The sequence below is a fragment of the Medicago sativa genome, chromosome 3, assembly GCF_051527215.1.
Source record: "Medicago sativa cultivar Bolivia chromosome 3, Bolivia_mono, whole genome shotgun sequence".
NCBI lineage: Eukaryota > Viridiplantae > Streptophyta > Magnoliopsida > Fabales > Fabaceae > Medicago > Medicago sativa.
The window spans coordinates 59,575,894-59,594,752 of record NC_140751.1 but is presented as its reverse complement, the minus strand read 5'-3'; the positions used below and the strand labels follow the sequence as shown (position 1 = coordinate 59,594,752).

General features: G+C 33.6%; 2 protein-coding genes and 1 long non-coding RNA gene across 3 annotated transcripts; 1 reads left to right on the top strand and 2 right to left on the bottom strand.

The window, feature by feature from the left end:
- Window positions 1–364: 364 nt before the first annotated feature.
- Window positions 365–2,757, top strand: LOC146938706 (uncharacterized). Its single transcript, XR_015031395.1, has 2 exons — window positions 365–1,044; window positions 2,491–2,757. It is a non-coding gene; the product is annotated as an uncharacterized LOC146938706 (long non-coding RNA).
- A 1,700-nt stretch (window positions 2,758–4,457) lies between these two features.
- FLA1 (FASCICLIN-like arabinogalactan 1) lies at window positions 4,458–5,964 on the bottom strand. The gene has a single exon (XM_085752591.1). The coding sequence runs from the start codon at window positions 5,904–5,906 to the stop codon at window positions 4,644–4,646; it is 1,263 nt and encodes a 420-aa protein (XP_085608717.1). The 5' UTR covers window positions 5,907–5,964; the 3' UTR covers window positions 4,458–4,643.
- A 7,964-nt stretch (window positions 5,965–13,928) lies between these two features.
- ACOS5 (acyl-CoA synthetase 5) lies at window positions 13,929–17,029 on the bottom strand. Its single transcript, XM_085752604.1, has 6 exons — window positions 16,413–17,029; window positions 15,745–16,326; window positions 15,115–15,307; window positions 14,797–14,942; window positions 14,579–14,646; window positions 13,929–14,319 (listed from the first exon to the last, which is right to left on the bottom strand). Exons 1-6 carry the CDS (start codon window positions 16,833–16,835, stop codon window positions 14,067–14,069), a joined length of 1,665 nt encoding a protein of 554 aa, XP_085608730.1. The 5' UTR covers window positions 16,836–17,029; the 3' UTR covers window positions 13,929–14,066.
- Window positions 17,030–18,859: the final 1,830 nt, after the last annotated feature.

Genomic DNA, 18,859 nt, shown 5'->3' with positions numbered 1-18,859 from the left:
TTATTAGTATCATTTTGGTCATATACCTGATTAATTATTATGATTAAATAGTGACTGATATTATTAGTAACTGTTATGGTTCATATGTATGTGTGAAACAGGAGGTCTTGTACCCACATAACACAAACCCTAACGTTTATTTGAATAAAACTAACAGAAAGGACTAATGTAGTAACTGTGAGAAACTTAGAGGACCAAAATAAATCAAATTTTAGTTAGAGGATCAAACCGATACCAATTAAATAGTTAGAGGACAAAAAAGGTAATTAAGCCTAAATGTTACACATCAATTTCATCTTTAAATATAAGACAATTTAAAAAAATTCTGAAAATAAAAAGAATTTAAACATATCATACTTACTCTAAAAGCTAATTAGGTCAAGCAATTGCTTAGCCCTAATTGCTATGCTAATTTCCCTCCAAAGTAATTAACCAAAGAGTGCTTTGCAAGCTAATGGGGACTCATTAAATGCTGGTGTGTGTTGCAAGCTTCTGGTATCTCATTAAATGCTTATTTCAAATTTTGAAATTTGAATTTCCCTCCTATATGTGTTTGTCATCTTGCCAACTACTTAACTTAATGATTCATTATTACTACCCTTTGTTGTGGCCAATAGAACACTTTCTCTTTGTTCCCTTGCTTCTACTCAATTGTATTTTCTTGGATCCTTATTATTGTAGTTCACTAATAATGAGTTCAACTCCCCGTTCTTCAAACTCACATCTATGTTATTTTCTCTGCACAAAAATTTCATCTCATCCTTCAAACTCACTACATCCTCATATTTTAAATGTGTCTCACTCTATTAACAACAGTACAACACTACCGTCAACAACATCTACGACAAGTTTGAACCTAAGCTTCAATTTGATTGCATGGTGTCTGATTTTTTTCATATGGTTTTTTTCTCTACCAAGCTTCTTTCTTTCTTTTTGTGATTTGGGTGTTGTGCTACCTGAGTTGGGATTAACCGCACGTAGAGGATTTTGATGATGATTGGGGTTCTGTGTTGCATTCAAGGATGGAATTTTCAACCAATCTAGGTATTTATAGTATATTAGGGATTTTGATTTCAGATTCTATTCACATTTTCTATTTTTTCAGGATTTTTCATATGTTTTCTTTTGTTTCAAACTATCATCTTTGATTTGTTAATATGGCAAACAAACTTTTGTCACTGTTTAAGGATTTGTTGTTTTGATTTTTGATTTTTTTTTATTCATATTTGATATTTCCTTTTATGTTTTTTTTAATGATTTTGGAGGATTTTTACGGAGAAAATCAGTTTAGTACATATTTGGGGGTAAGTTGTTTTTGCAGGATATTAATTTCATATTTCACCATTGTTTATGGTTAAACCGTTGAGTGGTTATTAGTTTGTTGATTGATTGAATTGTTCTGATATAGTATTTCACTTCTGTTTCTGTTGTTTGGTCTGCTGTTTGATCTTAGATCCTTATATTGTGCTGATCTTATGTTTCACTCTTTTTTATAGTCAAACCCTTGAATGATTATATTGATTAAAAGGTATATACTAATATTGTTCTGATCTTATATTTTACAATGTTGCTTAACCTATTGATGTCTTTAGATTGATGCTTGGAACAACAGTTCCCTGAATTAGCCAAGTGTTGATCATTTATCTTTAGTTCCTTTTATTTAGAGTATGCATAGGGAATTCGTGACCGAGACACTCACATGCATCTTCCTGTTTTATTCTGTAGTTGTTTGTCTTTGCGTGTTTGTTCAACTTCAATTGATTTATGTAAAAGATGAAAACAAATAAGCACTTTGATTTTCAATTGAAATTTTGTGCTTCATACATAGCATAACTGGACAAATATTTTCTAAAAAAAACTACCAATTTTTTTTACTTTAGATAATTTATATGTACACATGCAGATATGTTTGGCTTATAACATGGTACTAGCATCATAAGAATGACACTTTTGTTATAAAAAAAAGCATTATAATGACACTTATCAAGTTTTTCCTGTGTATAATGTTCTATTGGTGTATTTTGCTCTTCCCTGTGAATTTTTATTGAATCAACAAATATAAAGTTATGATAATGCATACGTTGATTTACAAATAATCATTTACTCAAATTGTAACTTAACTATTCAGTATTGTGAATGTTTCTTTGGGGCTTTGGGAATATACTGTTGTTTATGGTGTTTTTGGTTGATTTTTTGCAAAACTGATAAAGGCATATACATGTTGTGTGTATCTCTGTTGCGTTTTATAAGGGTAAAAGTAGGCTATACTCATTCACATAAACTATGCATGTATCAATTTTGCAAAGTTTTTCATTAGTTGTTGTTAAGTTTTTCTGTTAAGTTACTAGGTTGATGATGAAATGAATTCTCCCTTCTCCATTGCATCTCTATTTTTATGTCTTCAAGATTATTAGGTTGCTTTCAAGTTTTCATAATAAAATTAAAGATGCTTATTATTAACTACCTGTGTCTTTTTTTGCCACAATTTAGAGAAGTTTTTGTTCGGTAATGCGTGTAAGCTGTACAAAGGACAAGGCATAAAGCTTGGAGCAAAAGCCAGAGGTCGTACTTATGTGCTTTACGTCGCATTGGACAAATGAGTTCCGCAATCTATTAGGAATGGGCATAACGCTGATCTTTTGCTGATATTTTGATTTCTATGTATAATACTCTTTCCTAATTCATATTATGCTTTAGTACTATGGTTTTGTATTAAGGTTATACTTTTTATTCCAATGCTACTGTTAACTTCCACAAGTTCATTTTTTATTTTTTTTAACACGGCAAGTTCATTTTTATATATAGTTAATATATTAATAAGAAATATTTCATGTCTTATCAATTGTAAAAAAAGCATATGGCCAACATTAGCAAGAATAATGATTTATGTAGATAAAAAATGAACTGTTAAGCAGAAAATAGAACGCGGATAGACACCATTCTTTTGTTAATACAAGTGTTCAATTAGAAAATAAGCTTAAAACGCTGTTTGGATATAGGTTCTGGAACACATACAAGCACTTAAACTTGCATTTAGATAATACTAGAGTTTTACTGTCACGACAAAGAAAACAATAGCAACTCTTCACCTTCTTTTTTTTTTTTTTGTGTTGTATGTCAACTATTGTTTGGGTGATCATATTTTAGATCATCTTCCAAGCATATTGATGTAAATTGATACCTTAGACAATTGACAAGCGAAATAAAAACATTTTGTTTGGTGGCAAAGTAGTGGTTTTTGGTGGAGACTTCAGACAGATTTTGCCGGTAATTCCCAAAAGTATAGAGAAGAAGTTGTCATTCTACTATTAATTCATCCTATCTTTGAGTTATGATTCGCCATTATCACGAAACATGAATGGTGATGCAATTGATGATGTCCACACTTATGAATTTTTCAGCACTATTAATACATTAAGTCTTCCAAATCACAAACTCAGATTAGAGGTTGGTGTTCCAATGATGTTGTTAAGGAATATAGATCAAAGATCAGGATTATGCAATGACACAAGACTAATCATAACCAGCATGGGTAAATTTGTGCTTGAAGGAAATGTCATATATGGAAGCAATATAGGCGAGAACGTTTTTATACCAAGATTATCTCTTACTCCTTTCGATGTCAAGATACCTTAGCAAATTTCAACGGAGACAGATTCCGATAGCCGTTTCTTTCGCAATGACTATTAACAAAAGTCAATGACAGTCTCTGAACAAAGTTGGGATATATTGCCAAGTTCTGTGTTTTCACATGGTCAGTTATATGTTGCAATATCAAGGGTTACCTCAAGAGATGGATTGAAGATGCTTACAACGGATAGAAATGATAAAGATACCAACGTGACCTCAAATGTAGTATACCAAGAAGTATTTCATAATGTAAGATAAGTTGTGCTAAAAATCAACGATTTTTGTACGCTATTTTGATTTATTGCATTCCGATGGTAGCAAAAATCGTTGATCATAACCATTATACAACTAATATTTATCGTAATTGGAAATTTATAAAATATTACTTACGTTGATTCAATTATAACCAACTCCCTTATTAATATAGGAAGGATATAATAATCGTAACTTTAAATGCACAGGTGTAAATCTGGTAGGACCCGTGCGGAGCACGGGTCGATGGTCTAGTTTTTATTAAAAGTTAGAATATTTCATCAATTTTACAGTTGCAAATGTGAATGAATAGCGGTATTTAGTGCAACAAATATAGATTTGACTCTTTAGTGAGTCATTAGTATGATTTCATAATTCCACCTACCTAAAAACGCGCAGAACAGTTAACAAAGCATGCAATTATTGAAAGAAATAAATGTATAGCACGAACTCAATTTGTTTCACTTTCAAAAGATCACACTTGCCATGTACAAAATCTAACATACCATCAATATCATAATTAAAAAGCTAAATTAACACATGTAATCATGTAAAGTCACTAACCATAAGATTAATTGAAGAAGAATAGTAAACAAATGTTTACATTAACATTTAATAGTCCCTCATCACCAAAATTAGTACAACATTATCAAATACAATAAAAAAAATCAAATAAAAATTCACACCATTCATTTTCTTACCAAACAAAACATAAAAAACTAAAAAAAAATGGAGATTTTTTTTTGTTTGTGTTACACAGCTCATAGAAATAGAAACCCAAAAACCAAAGCTAAAACCATACCAACAATGCCGTTAAACCTAACGGCGCCGTCACTATCATCGGCATTATCATCAGCAGCGTCATCGCCCGGCGAATCAGCCGGAGCATCAGAATCATCATCCGCCGGCGCATCAGCAACCTTCTTCTTCTTCTTCCCTTTCTTAGGTGGCTCGGGAGCATCCGCCGCAGCTGGTTCCGGCGCCGGCGCCGGAGAAGGACTCGGAGCTTCACCTTTAAACAACTCCTGAGGAAGAAGAACCTTAGAAATAGTATAGATCGCAAGCGGTTGATCGTCGATAATTGTATCAATAATCTTCGCCGTCACACGTTTTGTCTTCAACGTAATCTCTTCACCGTCATTCTGAACGGTGAAATCGTAGTTGCTAGCACCTTCGGTAGCAAGTGTATGCATGAGTCCATTGTTTGATTTCAGCATAGGAATTGAGTTATAAATCGGAACACCGTGAAATTCAAGTAGATCTATTTTACCGGCCATGGTTAGGTTTTTGAATTTCGGAAGAAATGCTTTGAAAGCATCGTCACCGGGACAGAAAACGCTTAAACCACCGTCGATAGCGTCGGTGAAAGTGTTGTAAGCTTCGTGAAAAGTTGAAAGAGTTTCAGCGAAGATTTTGCAACCGTGTTTTGACATTATCACGGTGAGATTTTGTTGACTAGGTGCTGGTGTAGGAGCTTCAGCTGCGACGGAGGGAAGAACGGAGCTGATTTGAATGACGGAGATGTTGTAAGGAATTTCTTCAACAGATTTGACGTATGAAGCAGTTAGAGCTCCGTCGTTGTTTTCAGCTCCGAATCCGACTTTTCCGCCGCGGAGATCGGTGATGTTGACGAATCCCGAGGAGCCAGGTGCGGTGCCGGTGGCTTGGTACATTGTAGCGGCGAGAGCAGTGCCGTTGGTGATTTGGTGAAGCTTTTTGGCGCCGAAGTAGTCGAGGAGGACGTGGAGGGAGAGGATGTTTTTGATGGTGTTAATTGAAAGGTGTTTTGAGAGGAGATCTTCCATGGCGGCGTTGTCGACGGCGCAGACGGTGATGGTTGTTCTGCTGTCGATTTGTGAAGCGAGGTGGGTTAGGGATAGGTAGTGGTTGAAGGTGGAGAGTTCAGGGTGTTTGGCGAGAATGCGGGTGATGTTGTGTGCGGTGGTGGTTGTGAGTAAGGTGGTGAGGATGAGTAGTGCCGCCGTGAATGCCGCCATGGTTGGTGGTCGGAGAAAGGGATGCATTTTGGAAAGAATGAGATCTGTAAGAAGTAGACAGTGGAGTGTGAGAAGTGAAGAAGTTGAGACAACAGAGGTAGTGATTGAAGTGTTAAATAGAATGGGGTTTAGGGTTTGAGATTATTACGGATTGTGCCATTGAAGACAAAATTTAGTTAGAGTAGTTAATGTTATTGTTATTAAATTTCTTTTTAAAGAGAATGTGTAACACTTTATTAAATAAAGGAAAACTTCTTTTAAATTGCTAGTGCTAATATTTCTTTTAAATTGTGAAATACTTCATTAAATATTTCAAGCAAAATTGTAACTCTATAAAAAAGGAAAATGTTACTTAAAAAAAAAGCAAAATGTTTTTTAGGGGTAAAAAAGGAAGTGTTAAATGGTGTTCTTGTAAAAAAACTATAAAAATATCATTATGTGTGTTTTTGTTTATCAAAATATGTTGATCTTGAACTTCAGATTATTAGGGTCATTTTTCCGTAGAAATTGGAGAACTAATATAAAACAAAGAATTTATTGACCGAGTTGGTAGCAAGTTAACTTGATTATGTCATCATGATTAATTGGTAGGGACAATACCTAATATATGTAAGGTTTGGGGTTCAAACCTCGGTCACCAAAAAAAAAACTTGATTATACATATATGCTAAAGGTTTTTCTAACATGTGCAAGATTGCATAGCTTAAGGAATAATAAATGCACAATTTTTTTGGAATTTTTTAAGTCTTATTAATGAATCAATTAGCTGGTTTTCCTTAAAAATTGTTCTTTTCTTTCTATCGCCTATTTTTAATGCTCTCTCATATTAAAATCTTCATCAATTTCCATTAATTACCCCATGAATTATGATTCATCTCCTTCCCCTTAAATTTCGTCTGTGTTTCTTTTTCCTACTAAACAAAAATCAATGTCTAGGATTATGGTTCTTTCCTCTCTGATTTACAATATTTTATTTCATTTAGAATTTAGAATTCAATCATATGGTAAGGGTACTGTGATATGGAGTTCAGATCTGCTCCATTTATGCTATTGTTCATTTACCCAGTTCTCTTCACTGATGACCGAGAGTCTGGAACGAAATTGTAACTGTTGTTAGGGTTAATTTTGTTTCCAAATGGAAAAGGGGATATAAAGTTGTGAATAAAATTTGAATTTTATTAAAAAAAGTGTTTGGACAACGGAAGCTATGATTATGAATATGATTGAATTTGAAACATATTCATGTATGTGATTTTTTTTTTTTTGAAAAATTCAATGTGATTTTGATTCAAGTAGAAAGGGGATCGCAAAAGAGGAAGAATGTAAGGAGAAGGAGCCGAAGCAAGAATACAAAAATGAGGGTTGTTCACATGTTTATTTGTGGCTTTCATGAATAATAGAAAAGGTTAATTAAATGACTCATTAATAAGATTTAGAAAAACCTCAAAAATTATGCATTTATTATTGCTTAAGTCGTGCAAATTTGCACAAGTTAGAAAAACCCATACTAAAATGACGTGGGTTAAATGTCTTTGTTAATATAAGAAGACATATTTAAGATAATGTTATCGGAGCATTCACAACAGAGACACTTATGTGTATATATCATTTATTTATAATTCTTTAATAATATATATAATAAACATTCAACCACTCCAATCTAACACCTCTAACGAAAGTTCTAAATGAGTCTCACCAATAACTCTTCATCATTACATTCCAACAATAATTTAATAAAAATAATTCATGCAACCAAGACCACATTGCAAGAGTGAATAGTTTAATGGAGAAAAAAAATCATGGATTTCATTTAAGATTGAGGTGTTTCTTTGAAACTTTGTGTCTTATAATTAACCTTAAAACTATCCTCAATGAAGATGCCTAATAGGTCCAAAGTCTTAAAATTTGAGACCCCTCATTAAGGATTATCTTAGTGTCATTGTGTCGATCTAAGTGAACGTATATGACTCAACTCGTCTAAGTTTTTGTTTAAAACAAAAACAAATATTTTAGTTTTGTAATTTTTATTCTCAAACTTGTTTTTATTAGTTTATTTTGTGATAAGATAATTATATTATTTTGCATTAAAATATATATATGATTTTGCATGTTTAGATATTGAAATGATTAGTGGTATGTTTGATTCGATTTTAGAGAGGGTACAATTTATTTGAGTAAATTACACTCCCCTCCCATCAAAGATGCTTGAATTACACTCTCATTTTCTCTTATGTTAAAATATACAGTTCCAGAATTTTAATCGATGTGATTAGGATCATTAGAATGTGAAAAATGCCGAATTTTATCGAGATCACGTATATTTAATCGATGTGATTTTATGGACGATAGAGCACGCATCAAATTTTTTCTTCGTGAACTTTTACTAATATGATTTCACATTAACTTAATTATTTTTCTATGCTAATATTTATTTAATTTTGTTGTTGGTGATATTCTAGGGGATCAAAATTCAATGCACTATGTGAAGCGACAATGTTATAAAATATCAATATTTTATGTTATTATAAAAAAATATCAATCTACGTTGATTGATGTAATATGTTATGAGATAAAAAAAAATATCTTAATTTCAATAACAACCATAAATTTAAACCAACTTCATATGGTTATAGAATATTTTATAAAACTATAACCATTGTGAAGCCATGTAAATTTTTTGAAGGAGTTAATTTATATGTCTTTTGTCTATTTATTCGTTATACTTTTTTTTGGTAATCATGATATAGGTTCACAAATTCTACCATTGTTAGAGACGACTAATCTCCGCCAGGAATCGGTGGGGCACAAAAGGTGTGTTTTTCCCGTTCAATCGATTTTTTTTCTCATACGCATGAGCCACGAAACAAACCCCGACCACATGTTTAGAGGGACACCAAAACTCTTACCACTTGGACTAATTCATTATTGATTTTGTTACACTTTTTATTCTTGAATTGGATATTCATCTCACCATTTATATTTATTTTTAAGATATTATTATAATTGTAAATTTAAATAAATCCAATTTAATATGCTTACACGTATATTGGATTACACAAACTTATTTAATATCTAACCCGGGCAACGCCGGGGCTCTAAACTAGTAAAGAAATATATGAAAGAATCTAGAAGGCCAAAAGATGAGAAGTTGAGGAATTTTTTTTTATTCCGACCCTGTATGCCAAAAAAAAATTCAAATCTGACCCCTATCAGATTTATTTCCCAAAATGATCCACTTTCTGTTTTTGTTCGTTTTTTTTTTGTCGTTTTCTTCATTCCCGCCATTTCAAATGGCGGAAATGAAGAAAACGACAAAAAAAAAGAAACAAAAATAGAAAGTTGATCATTTTGGAAAATAAATCTGATAGAGGGTCAAATTTAGAATTTTTTTGGCATACAATACAAGGTCGGAATAAAAAAAATTCGAAGTTGAGTAAAGGAGGAAGCCGTTGGGAGGATATCACGTGACTTGAGCAGCGTCTCTTTCTTGTTGCTTTGGAGAAAGAATAAAATTAAATTAATGTACTAATTGATTGATTTAGACGTGTTTTCTCAGTTATGACTAGATAATCTCCTTTTCACAAACATCTGTTTATAGTTTACGGCGATAAAGAATACTGATAAGGAAGGTAAATGCTGCCATGGTGCTGGCAATGGCGCATATCTGAATTTTGCTTGCTTGGAATAGGTTTTGTCTTCAAAATGGTTTGCTTGTACATGCATATATTCTATTTGAGAAATTAGGAATCGCATAATCACAAAATGTGATGCAACGTGCAATTAGCATATACTAAAACCATATCATACGAACTGAATCAATAATCACACACTGTAAAGTGAAAAAGTATACTTTTCGTGTGGTTTTAAAAAGGAAAAATGAATTGGCACTTCTAGTTAAAGGTCTAATCATAAGCGTCAAAGATATGCCTTGTGGATTGCTGACCAAGAATGATTTTGTCACGTAGTACCTAATATTAGCCGTTGATTATGGGAGGGCGTTGATTGTAAATAAATTTAATGGAAGGGGTAATCTTGGACACTCGGGGAAGTATAAATTAAGGTGGTTTTTTTGACAAAAACAAAACGATATTCATTCATTCAAATCGATCTAGTACATCATTTAACCGAAAAATGTACAAGATTAATCTGCAAATAAACTCGCAGCATCCAAGTTAATAACATATAACAGCATAATGCCTACAAAAAATATATGATAAAATTAAAGTGACCGGAATACCAATGCTTCCGGATGTACGATGTTGACGCCCAAATCTTTGATTGATTAATCAATTTTTTAATATGAATCAAATGAACACCGCAATAAGATATCAAAGAACGCCGCACAAGACGACAAACAACACACAACCACTTAGATGACAAAATTATGAAGAAAAAACCTAAATCTATGTGAAAATCACTTATTTAAATTGAAATAAAAAGGAAAAAAGAATGAAGAGGGTGATTTCAGATCAAAAATTGATCCAAAACCACCCCTTAATGATCTGAAAAAGAAAACCTAGAGAGAAAAATTAGGCTGGCTTGTTGGAGTGAGAGAAATTAAGTTGGTTATGTTAAGCCAGATTTGCCATGTGATGTTGTTAGAAAAATGAACCACCGACAATATTTTCTTCTCATTTTGTGTCTTCATTTCCTTCATGATTTGGTTGTAAATCACGACTTATGAATCTATGATTGTGATTTACATTATTTAGGGGTTCCCCATGTTCTGTCTTTTTAATTAACCCAAAGTCTTGCGTAGCAATAAGAAAACCATGGCTTGTGTTTTTCTACAAAAAAGATTATTAAATATGTGATGAGGAATTAGTTGATTAAGTTAGGAATACTTTATGTGTGAGAGTGATTTGGGTATAGAGTACAGACAAGGGAGGCGAGTATCAATGTTATAAATTTCACAAGTGAGATTCACTCCACCCATCTATTTTATTTAGTTTGTGTACGAACATAGGTACACATGACCTAACAATATTATTTAGTTTATGTACAAACTGGTTTGCGGAGTGTGCGTCGCGGAGGGTGGGGGATGGGGGAGACATCTTTTTGGCCTGCCTGTTGGTGCAGTGGTGTTCCTTTCTATGAGCGCTTTCGTCGTCTATACGACTTGGTCTAGAACAAAGTAATAACGATTAGGAACATGTTCATGTTGGGTTGGAAGGATGGAGGGGCAGGCGTGGCGGTGGCACCGTAGTTTGTGGGCATGAGAGGAGGAGTTGCTAGAGGAGTACGTGTAAGATATTACTACATGATGTTTCTTTGCAGGCTACCTCTTCGGATATGTGGTAGTGGCATCTGGACTCGACATGGGGTTATTCCGTTTGTGGTGTTTATGACATGCTGACATCCCAGGAGCATGCACCGGTGCAATACTCAAATATGGAATTAATTTGGCATAATCAAGTCTCTTTGAAGGTCTCTATTTTTGCTTGGAGGTTGCTTCGTGATAGATTGCCAACAAAATCAAACTTGACGACTTGAGTTGTCATCTCTACAGAGACGCGGTGGTGTGTGGCTGGTTGTGGTCATGTTTGACACATGATAACTTTGGTGCACTTTTCGTCACACACAAAAGAAAAGTACACATTAGCCAGCTCTTTTATGTATGGTTTCAATGCTCACATAGCTAGAGTATGTCCATTTTTATTTTTTATAAACATAAGAAATTTTATATCGACACATCAAATGTTATTTGAAGATTGCTTTTTTTGACAAAGAATACTTCCAATTGACACATGGAAATGACCTTAATACCCCTGCGGTAGTTAACAACCGCTGGGAAACATGCCGGTCGTTAACTACCGCTGATTGCCAGCGGTTGTTAACTACCGCTGTGTTTGTGATATATTCACGCCAGTGCCCATATTCCAGACAGTCCCTCCATCATCACTATCACCATATTCCACAGTCTCTCAAAATTTCACTCTCTCTCTAAAAAAACTCTACCAAATCATCCAAAATTTCTTCCACTAAATCACAAGTAAGTTATCACTTATGCTATTGTCATACATTTTAGTTAGTATATGTGTTTATATGTTTATAATTTTAGTTGTTGTTTAATTATTAAATTTTGAATATTTGTTTTTAATATAGTTATGGTTGTAGATCTGAAATGCTATTAACATATATTATGAATATCTGTTATAATGAACTTATATTGCTTAAATGTATAATTTTTTTCGAATTTTAATTTTTTTTCGAATTTTATAAATTTTTTAGGGTTTGAATATTTGTTGTTAATATAGTTATGTTGTAGATCTGAAATGCTATTGACATATATTATGAATACCTGTTATAATGAAGTTATATTGATTGAATTTATAATTTATTTTCGAATTTTATAAATTTTTTAGGGTTTGTTTAGGATTTTTAGGGTTTATGTCAAATTTTCACTACAAGTGTTTGAATGAGTTTTTCCTTGATTATTTTTAATTTCTATGTGTGTAGATTTGAAACAATGGCCGGGTGGATCGACGTTCATGCAACATTCAACGGCGGAGAACCTCAGAGGTTGAAGGTTTGGTGCCTTGATGTAACGTTAAGAGATCTCAAGGATCAACTGAATGAATTCAACCAAGGAGTCAACCCAAGAGACACAAGGAGGGTGCAAAATGTTCGGTATAAACGTCCAAAGCTCGACGAGGGGAGCGTATCATTCACTTGGGTGGAGTTAAAGAACGACGAAAACGTGACGAGTATGTTTTGGGAGCACACCAAGTTCCAGTGGATCGATATGCGGGTGACGTTGCTGAGATCAACTGAAGATATCATCAACAACTTGATTCCGCCAGAAGATCGTCATTAGTTAGGGTAAGGTGCGTTTCAACTACAACATTTGTCTTACCTATGAAATGGGGTGATTCAAACTTGCCAAACGGCAAGGACTCAAGCATTTCGCTGGGCATTAATGTTTTTCCTTTGAAAAGAATAAATTTTTGTTAGGCTTGCTTAGATGATGGTATTAAGTGTCAAGGAATGGACCTCATCTTCGTCGTACATTTATTGAGTGAGGATGAACCTGAGAAATACCAGACTCAATTTATTGACTGATGATGAGCCTGAGAAATAACAGACTCACTTTAGTATTGACTGAGGATGAGCCTGAGAAATACCAGACTCACTTTAGTGAGTACATTAAGAAAGGAATCGAATCGAGGCAGATGGCCTTGAGGAGCTTTACAAGAAGATTCATGCTGCAATTCGTGTTGTTCCTCACTTGAATATATAACCAATGAACAAGTTCTGATTGAGTTTCTTTGAGTACTGGACTATGACAAACAAACATTTTTTAGAAGAAAGAGTAAAGAAGTAAAGAGGAAATGAGAGTAAGGAGGAGAGAATGTGAGGAAATGTGAGAATGTGAGGGTTTTTATAGGGGAAAAATGTAGAAAAAATAGGTTGAATGAATGATGGAAAAAGAGGTTGAATGATGGAAAAAGAGGTTGAATTTAGAAAAAATAGGTTGAATGTTGAAAGAAAATAGGTTGAATGTGGAAAAAATGTGGAAAATATGTGTTGAATGAATGAAGGAAAAGAGGTTGAATGGTGAAAAGGACGGTGCATCCTAGAACGCACGTAGCGGCTGTTAACTGCCGCTGGAAGACTCCAGCGGTTGTTAACTGCCGGCGCATTAACCAGCGGCTGTTAACTGCCGCTGGGGGTAAAATGGTCATTTCCATGTGTCAATTGGAAGTATTCTATGTCAGAAAAGCAACCTTCATGTTATTTTAACTTGTTAAATGAACTTTCACCGAAAATATTGAAAATGACAATTGGTAATGTAATCCAATTAAGAAATATACACAACAATTCTATAGAATGTCTATTTTTTTCCTACCATTTCTTGACAATGCCACAAAATATTATTATACACATTTTTTAGCTGGCTCCAAATGGTAACTTTAATGTTCATTGCTGCACCTAAAATCATATTCTAAATTTTAATAATGACTTATAAGGTGCTTGATAGCTTAATTTGAATCCCAATGGTTAGACAAAACAAAACATAAAAAGGACAAATCAAGCATACCAACAAGGACACATATAATTATCAAATTTTATTCTCAAACACTAGTTTCAACATATACTAAAATAACAACATATAAAATTTATACTCATGACCTAGATGGTGACATATGAACCATCAAAGCACATTACATTTATTTGCTAGTGAATTTAAAAATTCTTAGATTTTGTTAGGGAATTATTTTCCTTAATCTTTTCCACCATCTTCTCTTTGACAAGCCTTCTCATTATTTTACCAGAAGGTGATTTTGGTATAGCTTCCACAAAGTGAACCACTCTCACTTTCTTGTAATGAGCAGCATTGGATGCAACATAGTTCATAATATCCTCTTCACTCTCTTTTGCACCCTTGCTCAAAACAACACTTGCAGCTGGGATTTCCCCTGCCTCTTCATCTGGTAATCTGAATAATCATTGCACAAAACAACATAAGATTGTAAATAATTGAAATCTTGTAAGATTTAATTCGTATAGCCTGTCGATTAAAAATGTTTGACTTTAAGCGTAACTATTTCTAAAATCACACATATATGATTGGTCGTGATCTGTGGATATGTTGAACCTTTTGCACTGCCGGTATATTAAAATTAATCTCAATCTTAAATCCCAATGAGAATGTAATATTAAAAAGAATAACAAAAATTATCGTCGCGGTTACTTACGGTACAACAGCTGCATCTTCAACTGAGGAATGAGAGAGCAAAATAGCCTCTAACTCTGCAGGAGCAACCTGCATTCAAGAAAGAAAACACATAAACTAATTTTAGCCTATACTTGGGCAGAAGACAAAACAGAACTTACTAGCTAAGAACTTAAAATTATGTTCCACAAATAATGTTTTGTTCCATGTAACAATAAACATGTAACATCAAGAACTTACTTGGAAGCCTTTGTATTTAATCAACTCCTTAATACGATCAACAATAAAAACATTTTCTTCATCATCTATGAATCCAATGTCACCGGTGTGAAGCCATCCATTTTTGTCAATAGTCTGAGCAGTCTCATCCACTTGTTTATAATAACCTAGTAAAAACAGAGAGTTTATAGTACATTTATCATATAATTTTATCATAAGTCTCCGAAGGTGTAGTCCAGTGGTATTGCCGTTAATAATTTTTGCCTCCCCCTAACAAATTAACCACTAACATTTGTCTAAAAAAATATATTATCATAAATAATTTTACTCATAGATTACCTTGCATTACACATTGGCTTCTCACACAAAGTTCCCCTGGTGTGTTCCTTGGGAGGGATCTTCCTGTTTCAGGATCAATAAATTTGACTTCCAAATTCGGAAGGATGAAACCAACCGAATTTTTGTGTGTACTTCCAGATAATTTTTGTGCATATGTAAGTGTAATGCAGCTATGCTCAGTTAGTCCATATGCCTGCAAAAGAAAAAACTAGCACTTTAGAAACACATATTGTACTTGCAGTGAGTACAATTTTAGAATCTAGGGTTTAGACTGTTTATGTGATGCCTTGAGAATGATCCCAACAGGGGTATTTATAGCCCTTTGTGGGCTTATTTCAGCGTGACTTAAGCCCCAAGAAAGCTGGACCATAAATCTTTTTACCCGGCTCTAGATGCTTCTAGAAGCTGGCTAAGGCGGCGCCTTTGGAAGGGTGCGCCTAGGCCTCAGGAGCCCTTCTGGAGGGCGCCTAAACCTTTCTAGAGGGCTTTCAGGCCCTTAGGAATATATTGACGGTCCACATACTATAAAAAAAGTCTTTAACTATGTAATAGTTTAAGAAAATATTTTCACAAACTCTAAGAAAGTCTTTAATTGAACTAACAATACTTTAGAAGGATGAAAGTGATAACCTCTTGGACAAGAACACCAGGGAACTTATGTTCAAAGGAAGTAAGTAATTCAGGTGCAAGTGGTGCAGCAGCAGTCATAATGGCTTGAAGTTTAAGCTTGCTAAGATCAAATTGATCAACTATAGGATTTTTAACCAATCCAAGAATAATAGGTGGAACAATAGGTGCAAATGTGACTTCATGTGTAATCAAGGCATTCAAAAATGTTTTCAAATCATATTTTCCCATCACCACTACTTTCCCTTTGTTCCTAATAGTAGCACAACATATTCCAGTGATGCCATAAATGTGAAAAAAGGGAATTAGCCCTAATGTAGTGACTTTTCCAATCATTTCTTGTGTTACACCAAAGAGTGTAGAACAAAGATTTGCTACTAGGTTCCTGTGTGTAAGCATCACACCCTTTGACATTCCTGTTGTGCCTGATGAAAATGGCATGGCACAAAGGTCATTTTGGTGAATTGGTTCCTTCATTGAATCATTCCCTGCCCTATCTCCTGCTTCAAGAAGTTTGTTCCAGTTCATAGCATCTTCAACAAGTTCATCTCCTAGGACTATCAAAGGTAGCCCTAGACTTTTCACCTGTATCAACATTGTATCAAATCAAAGAGTATATAAAAAGGCATATAAGAAAAAACATGATTCATCATCATTTTTGAAGGAGTTACCTTTTCATGGCTTGAGCTATTTGTGACAATTAATTTGGCATCAGCAGACTCAACTTGTTTCTTAATTTCCGACGTATGTGAAGCTGGATTAGCTCCAGAGAACACACATCCAGCATCCATGATTCCCAATGCAATAATGGCATACTCTACAATATTTGGAAGTACAACAATCACAACATTCCCTTTTCTCAAACCAAGTGATCTTAAAGCCTTTGAAAATCTATGTATATCCCTCACAACCTCACTATAAGTTACTCCTTTTCCACTCTCAGCATCCACAAATGCAACCTTATCACCATACAGTTCAGCATTTTGGAGCACAAATTCCGGCAATGTTACATTCTCAGGTACCGGAACGGGCGAATATTGGCTACGGAAAATGTGTTCATTCTCTTCTACAAAATTTTCTATGTAGGCTCCCATGTTAAGTGTTTGTTGTGGTTAAGCAATTGAAAAGGATGAAGTTGAATAATGAAGTTGTGAATGTGAGATAATTATATAGACATTTTTAGTCATATTCATGCTTCTTGTATGGTTTGAGGTTAGAAAAGTTGTAAGTGAAGTTCAAATGAAAATTTCTTTTTGTTGGTGATGATTTGTTGAATCATTTAATTGGCAAAGGCTAACTACAATATTTCTGAATCAAATAGGTAAACGGTATCTCAATTTAATTTGGTGAATGTGACATTGTATATGTTCCCCCATTAACTAATAAATGTAGCTCTAAAAAAATTAAAAATACCAATAAATGTAGGTGACGCCTATTACCTTTGAAAGTTTTCTTGTTTCAATCCTTAAACAAGAATGTGGAAGATATGTTGGTGACACTTCAAATTTCCTTTTTAGCTTTTAGTGTATGTCTTATAATCAAATTTGGACAATTTTTACCAATTAAAAACTAGAGTATACGTACCTTGCACCGTGTATGTTTGCTAAGAAATATCCGTATAAAGATTTAAAATTTGTATAAAAAAAAAAATTTGAAGGGAAAATTTTGTATATATCTTGAATTTTGTAAACTTGTATTGTATATTGTGCTCAAATTTATAAATTATAGTTGTGATAGGAGTAACTGATTTTGATATTGTGAAAATGACATACAAATGTAATCGATGTGGTGGCAAAGGATTTTTTTTTTTTTAGGAAGAAAAAAAGGGATTATAAAACTTGTAGATATACTACAGACTCAATTGCGGATCCATTTGTTTGTTAAATCATCAACTTGATAGTATATGTATTAACACTAGTACCCTTGATGGTTAAGATGTGCTTGGTATTTGATTTGGAGTGATGAGAATGATGGCATTTGTCGAGAATCAATTATTGAGATGCGGGTTGGGGATACCAGCAAACAGTGGCGGAGTCAGGAAAATTATAGAGCCGGGGCAAAAATTTTATCGTAAAATATGGCGTGTTAAGAACGTTAAAATATGGCTTTACACAAAATATTATAAATTTTCGACAAACGACAAATTGATTATGAATTTTCAAAGTGTCAAAAACTCAAAAAACAAAACAACGGAAATCTCGACCTATAAATCAAATTTTGAGCTCATTATTTGCAGAGACATCTATAAAAATACATAAAAAGATCTGTAAAGTTTCATAGCATTTCGAAGTCGTTTCAATTTATTTTGATTTTTCAACCAAAACGTGCAAAATTGAAATTTTGTTCAGAGTAAGCGTATACTCACAGGTCAAATTTAGTTTTCTAATTTTGCAGGCATGACTAGAAGATGATAAGAACTTTCACAATGAAATTTTGTAGTTTTTAAACGAGATACAAATTAATTATAAATTGTTTAAGAAATTCATAATTATGGGGAATAAAAATTCATATTTAATTTGTCATTGGTCGAAAAAATTTAATTTTTTGTGTAAAGCTATATTTTAACGTGCTAAACATGTATGAAAAAAATCATGAAAAAATTCAACATCTATGTCACATTTTTATACTACGCGTGTATTATAGGATAAAAAATAAGAAAAAACTCGAATTACAATGCTAGAATATATGTTTTTTTTATTTTGCATGGTCAATTTGAACAATTAACCATTCAAAATAAGAGAGATGAACCTGCCAATAGTGCACTAAATAAAATTAGGAGATAAATAAATGTCCTTTCCGAGATCTCTTTGCGTATGAGAATTTTCAGATTTAGCCCAAAAAAATTTTTTTTTTAAGTAGGAAAAGGGCTATTGGGCTGGACTTGGTACAAAGAGAGTAGCAGCTGAGCCCGGGCTAGTGCCCAGGCTAGCTGGGGGGTGTCACCGCCCCTGCCAGCAAACATTTTGACGTTCAAGTCAATAAGAGAGCAAGAGTGACATGTATTAAAAGGGTAGAAGTTGTGTACCTTGAGCGATGGCTAAGGATCATGTTATGCAATTGTGGTGTAGTTGTCAGAATGGTCGTGGAAAGGTTGTTACAAGCGGAAGAGTTTTGTTAT

What these genes read in the sequence shown, in the direction of transcription:
- ACOS5 (XM_085752604.1), bottom strand. Translation starts at nt 16,835, where the DNA reads ATGGGAGCCTACATAGAAAATTTTGTAGAAGAGAATGAACACATTTTC. An exon ending in CTGGTGTTCTTGTCCAAGAG is followed by an intron (nt 15,308 to 15,744) that starts GTTATCACTTTC and finishes TTTCTTTTGCAG; the next exon opens with GCATATGGACTAACTGAGCA. An exon ending in AAGCCAATGTGTAATGCAAG is followed by an intron (nt 14,943 to 15,114) that starts GTAATCTATGAG and finishes TGTTTTTACTAG; the next exon opens with GTTATTATAAACAAGTGGAT.
- FLA1 (XM_085752591.1), bottom strand. Translation starts at nt 5,906, where the DNA reads ATGCATCCCTTTCTCCGACCACCAACCATGGCGGCATTCACGGCGGCA.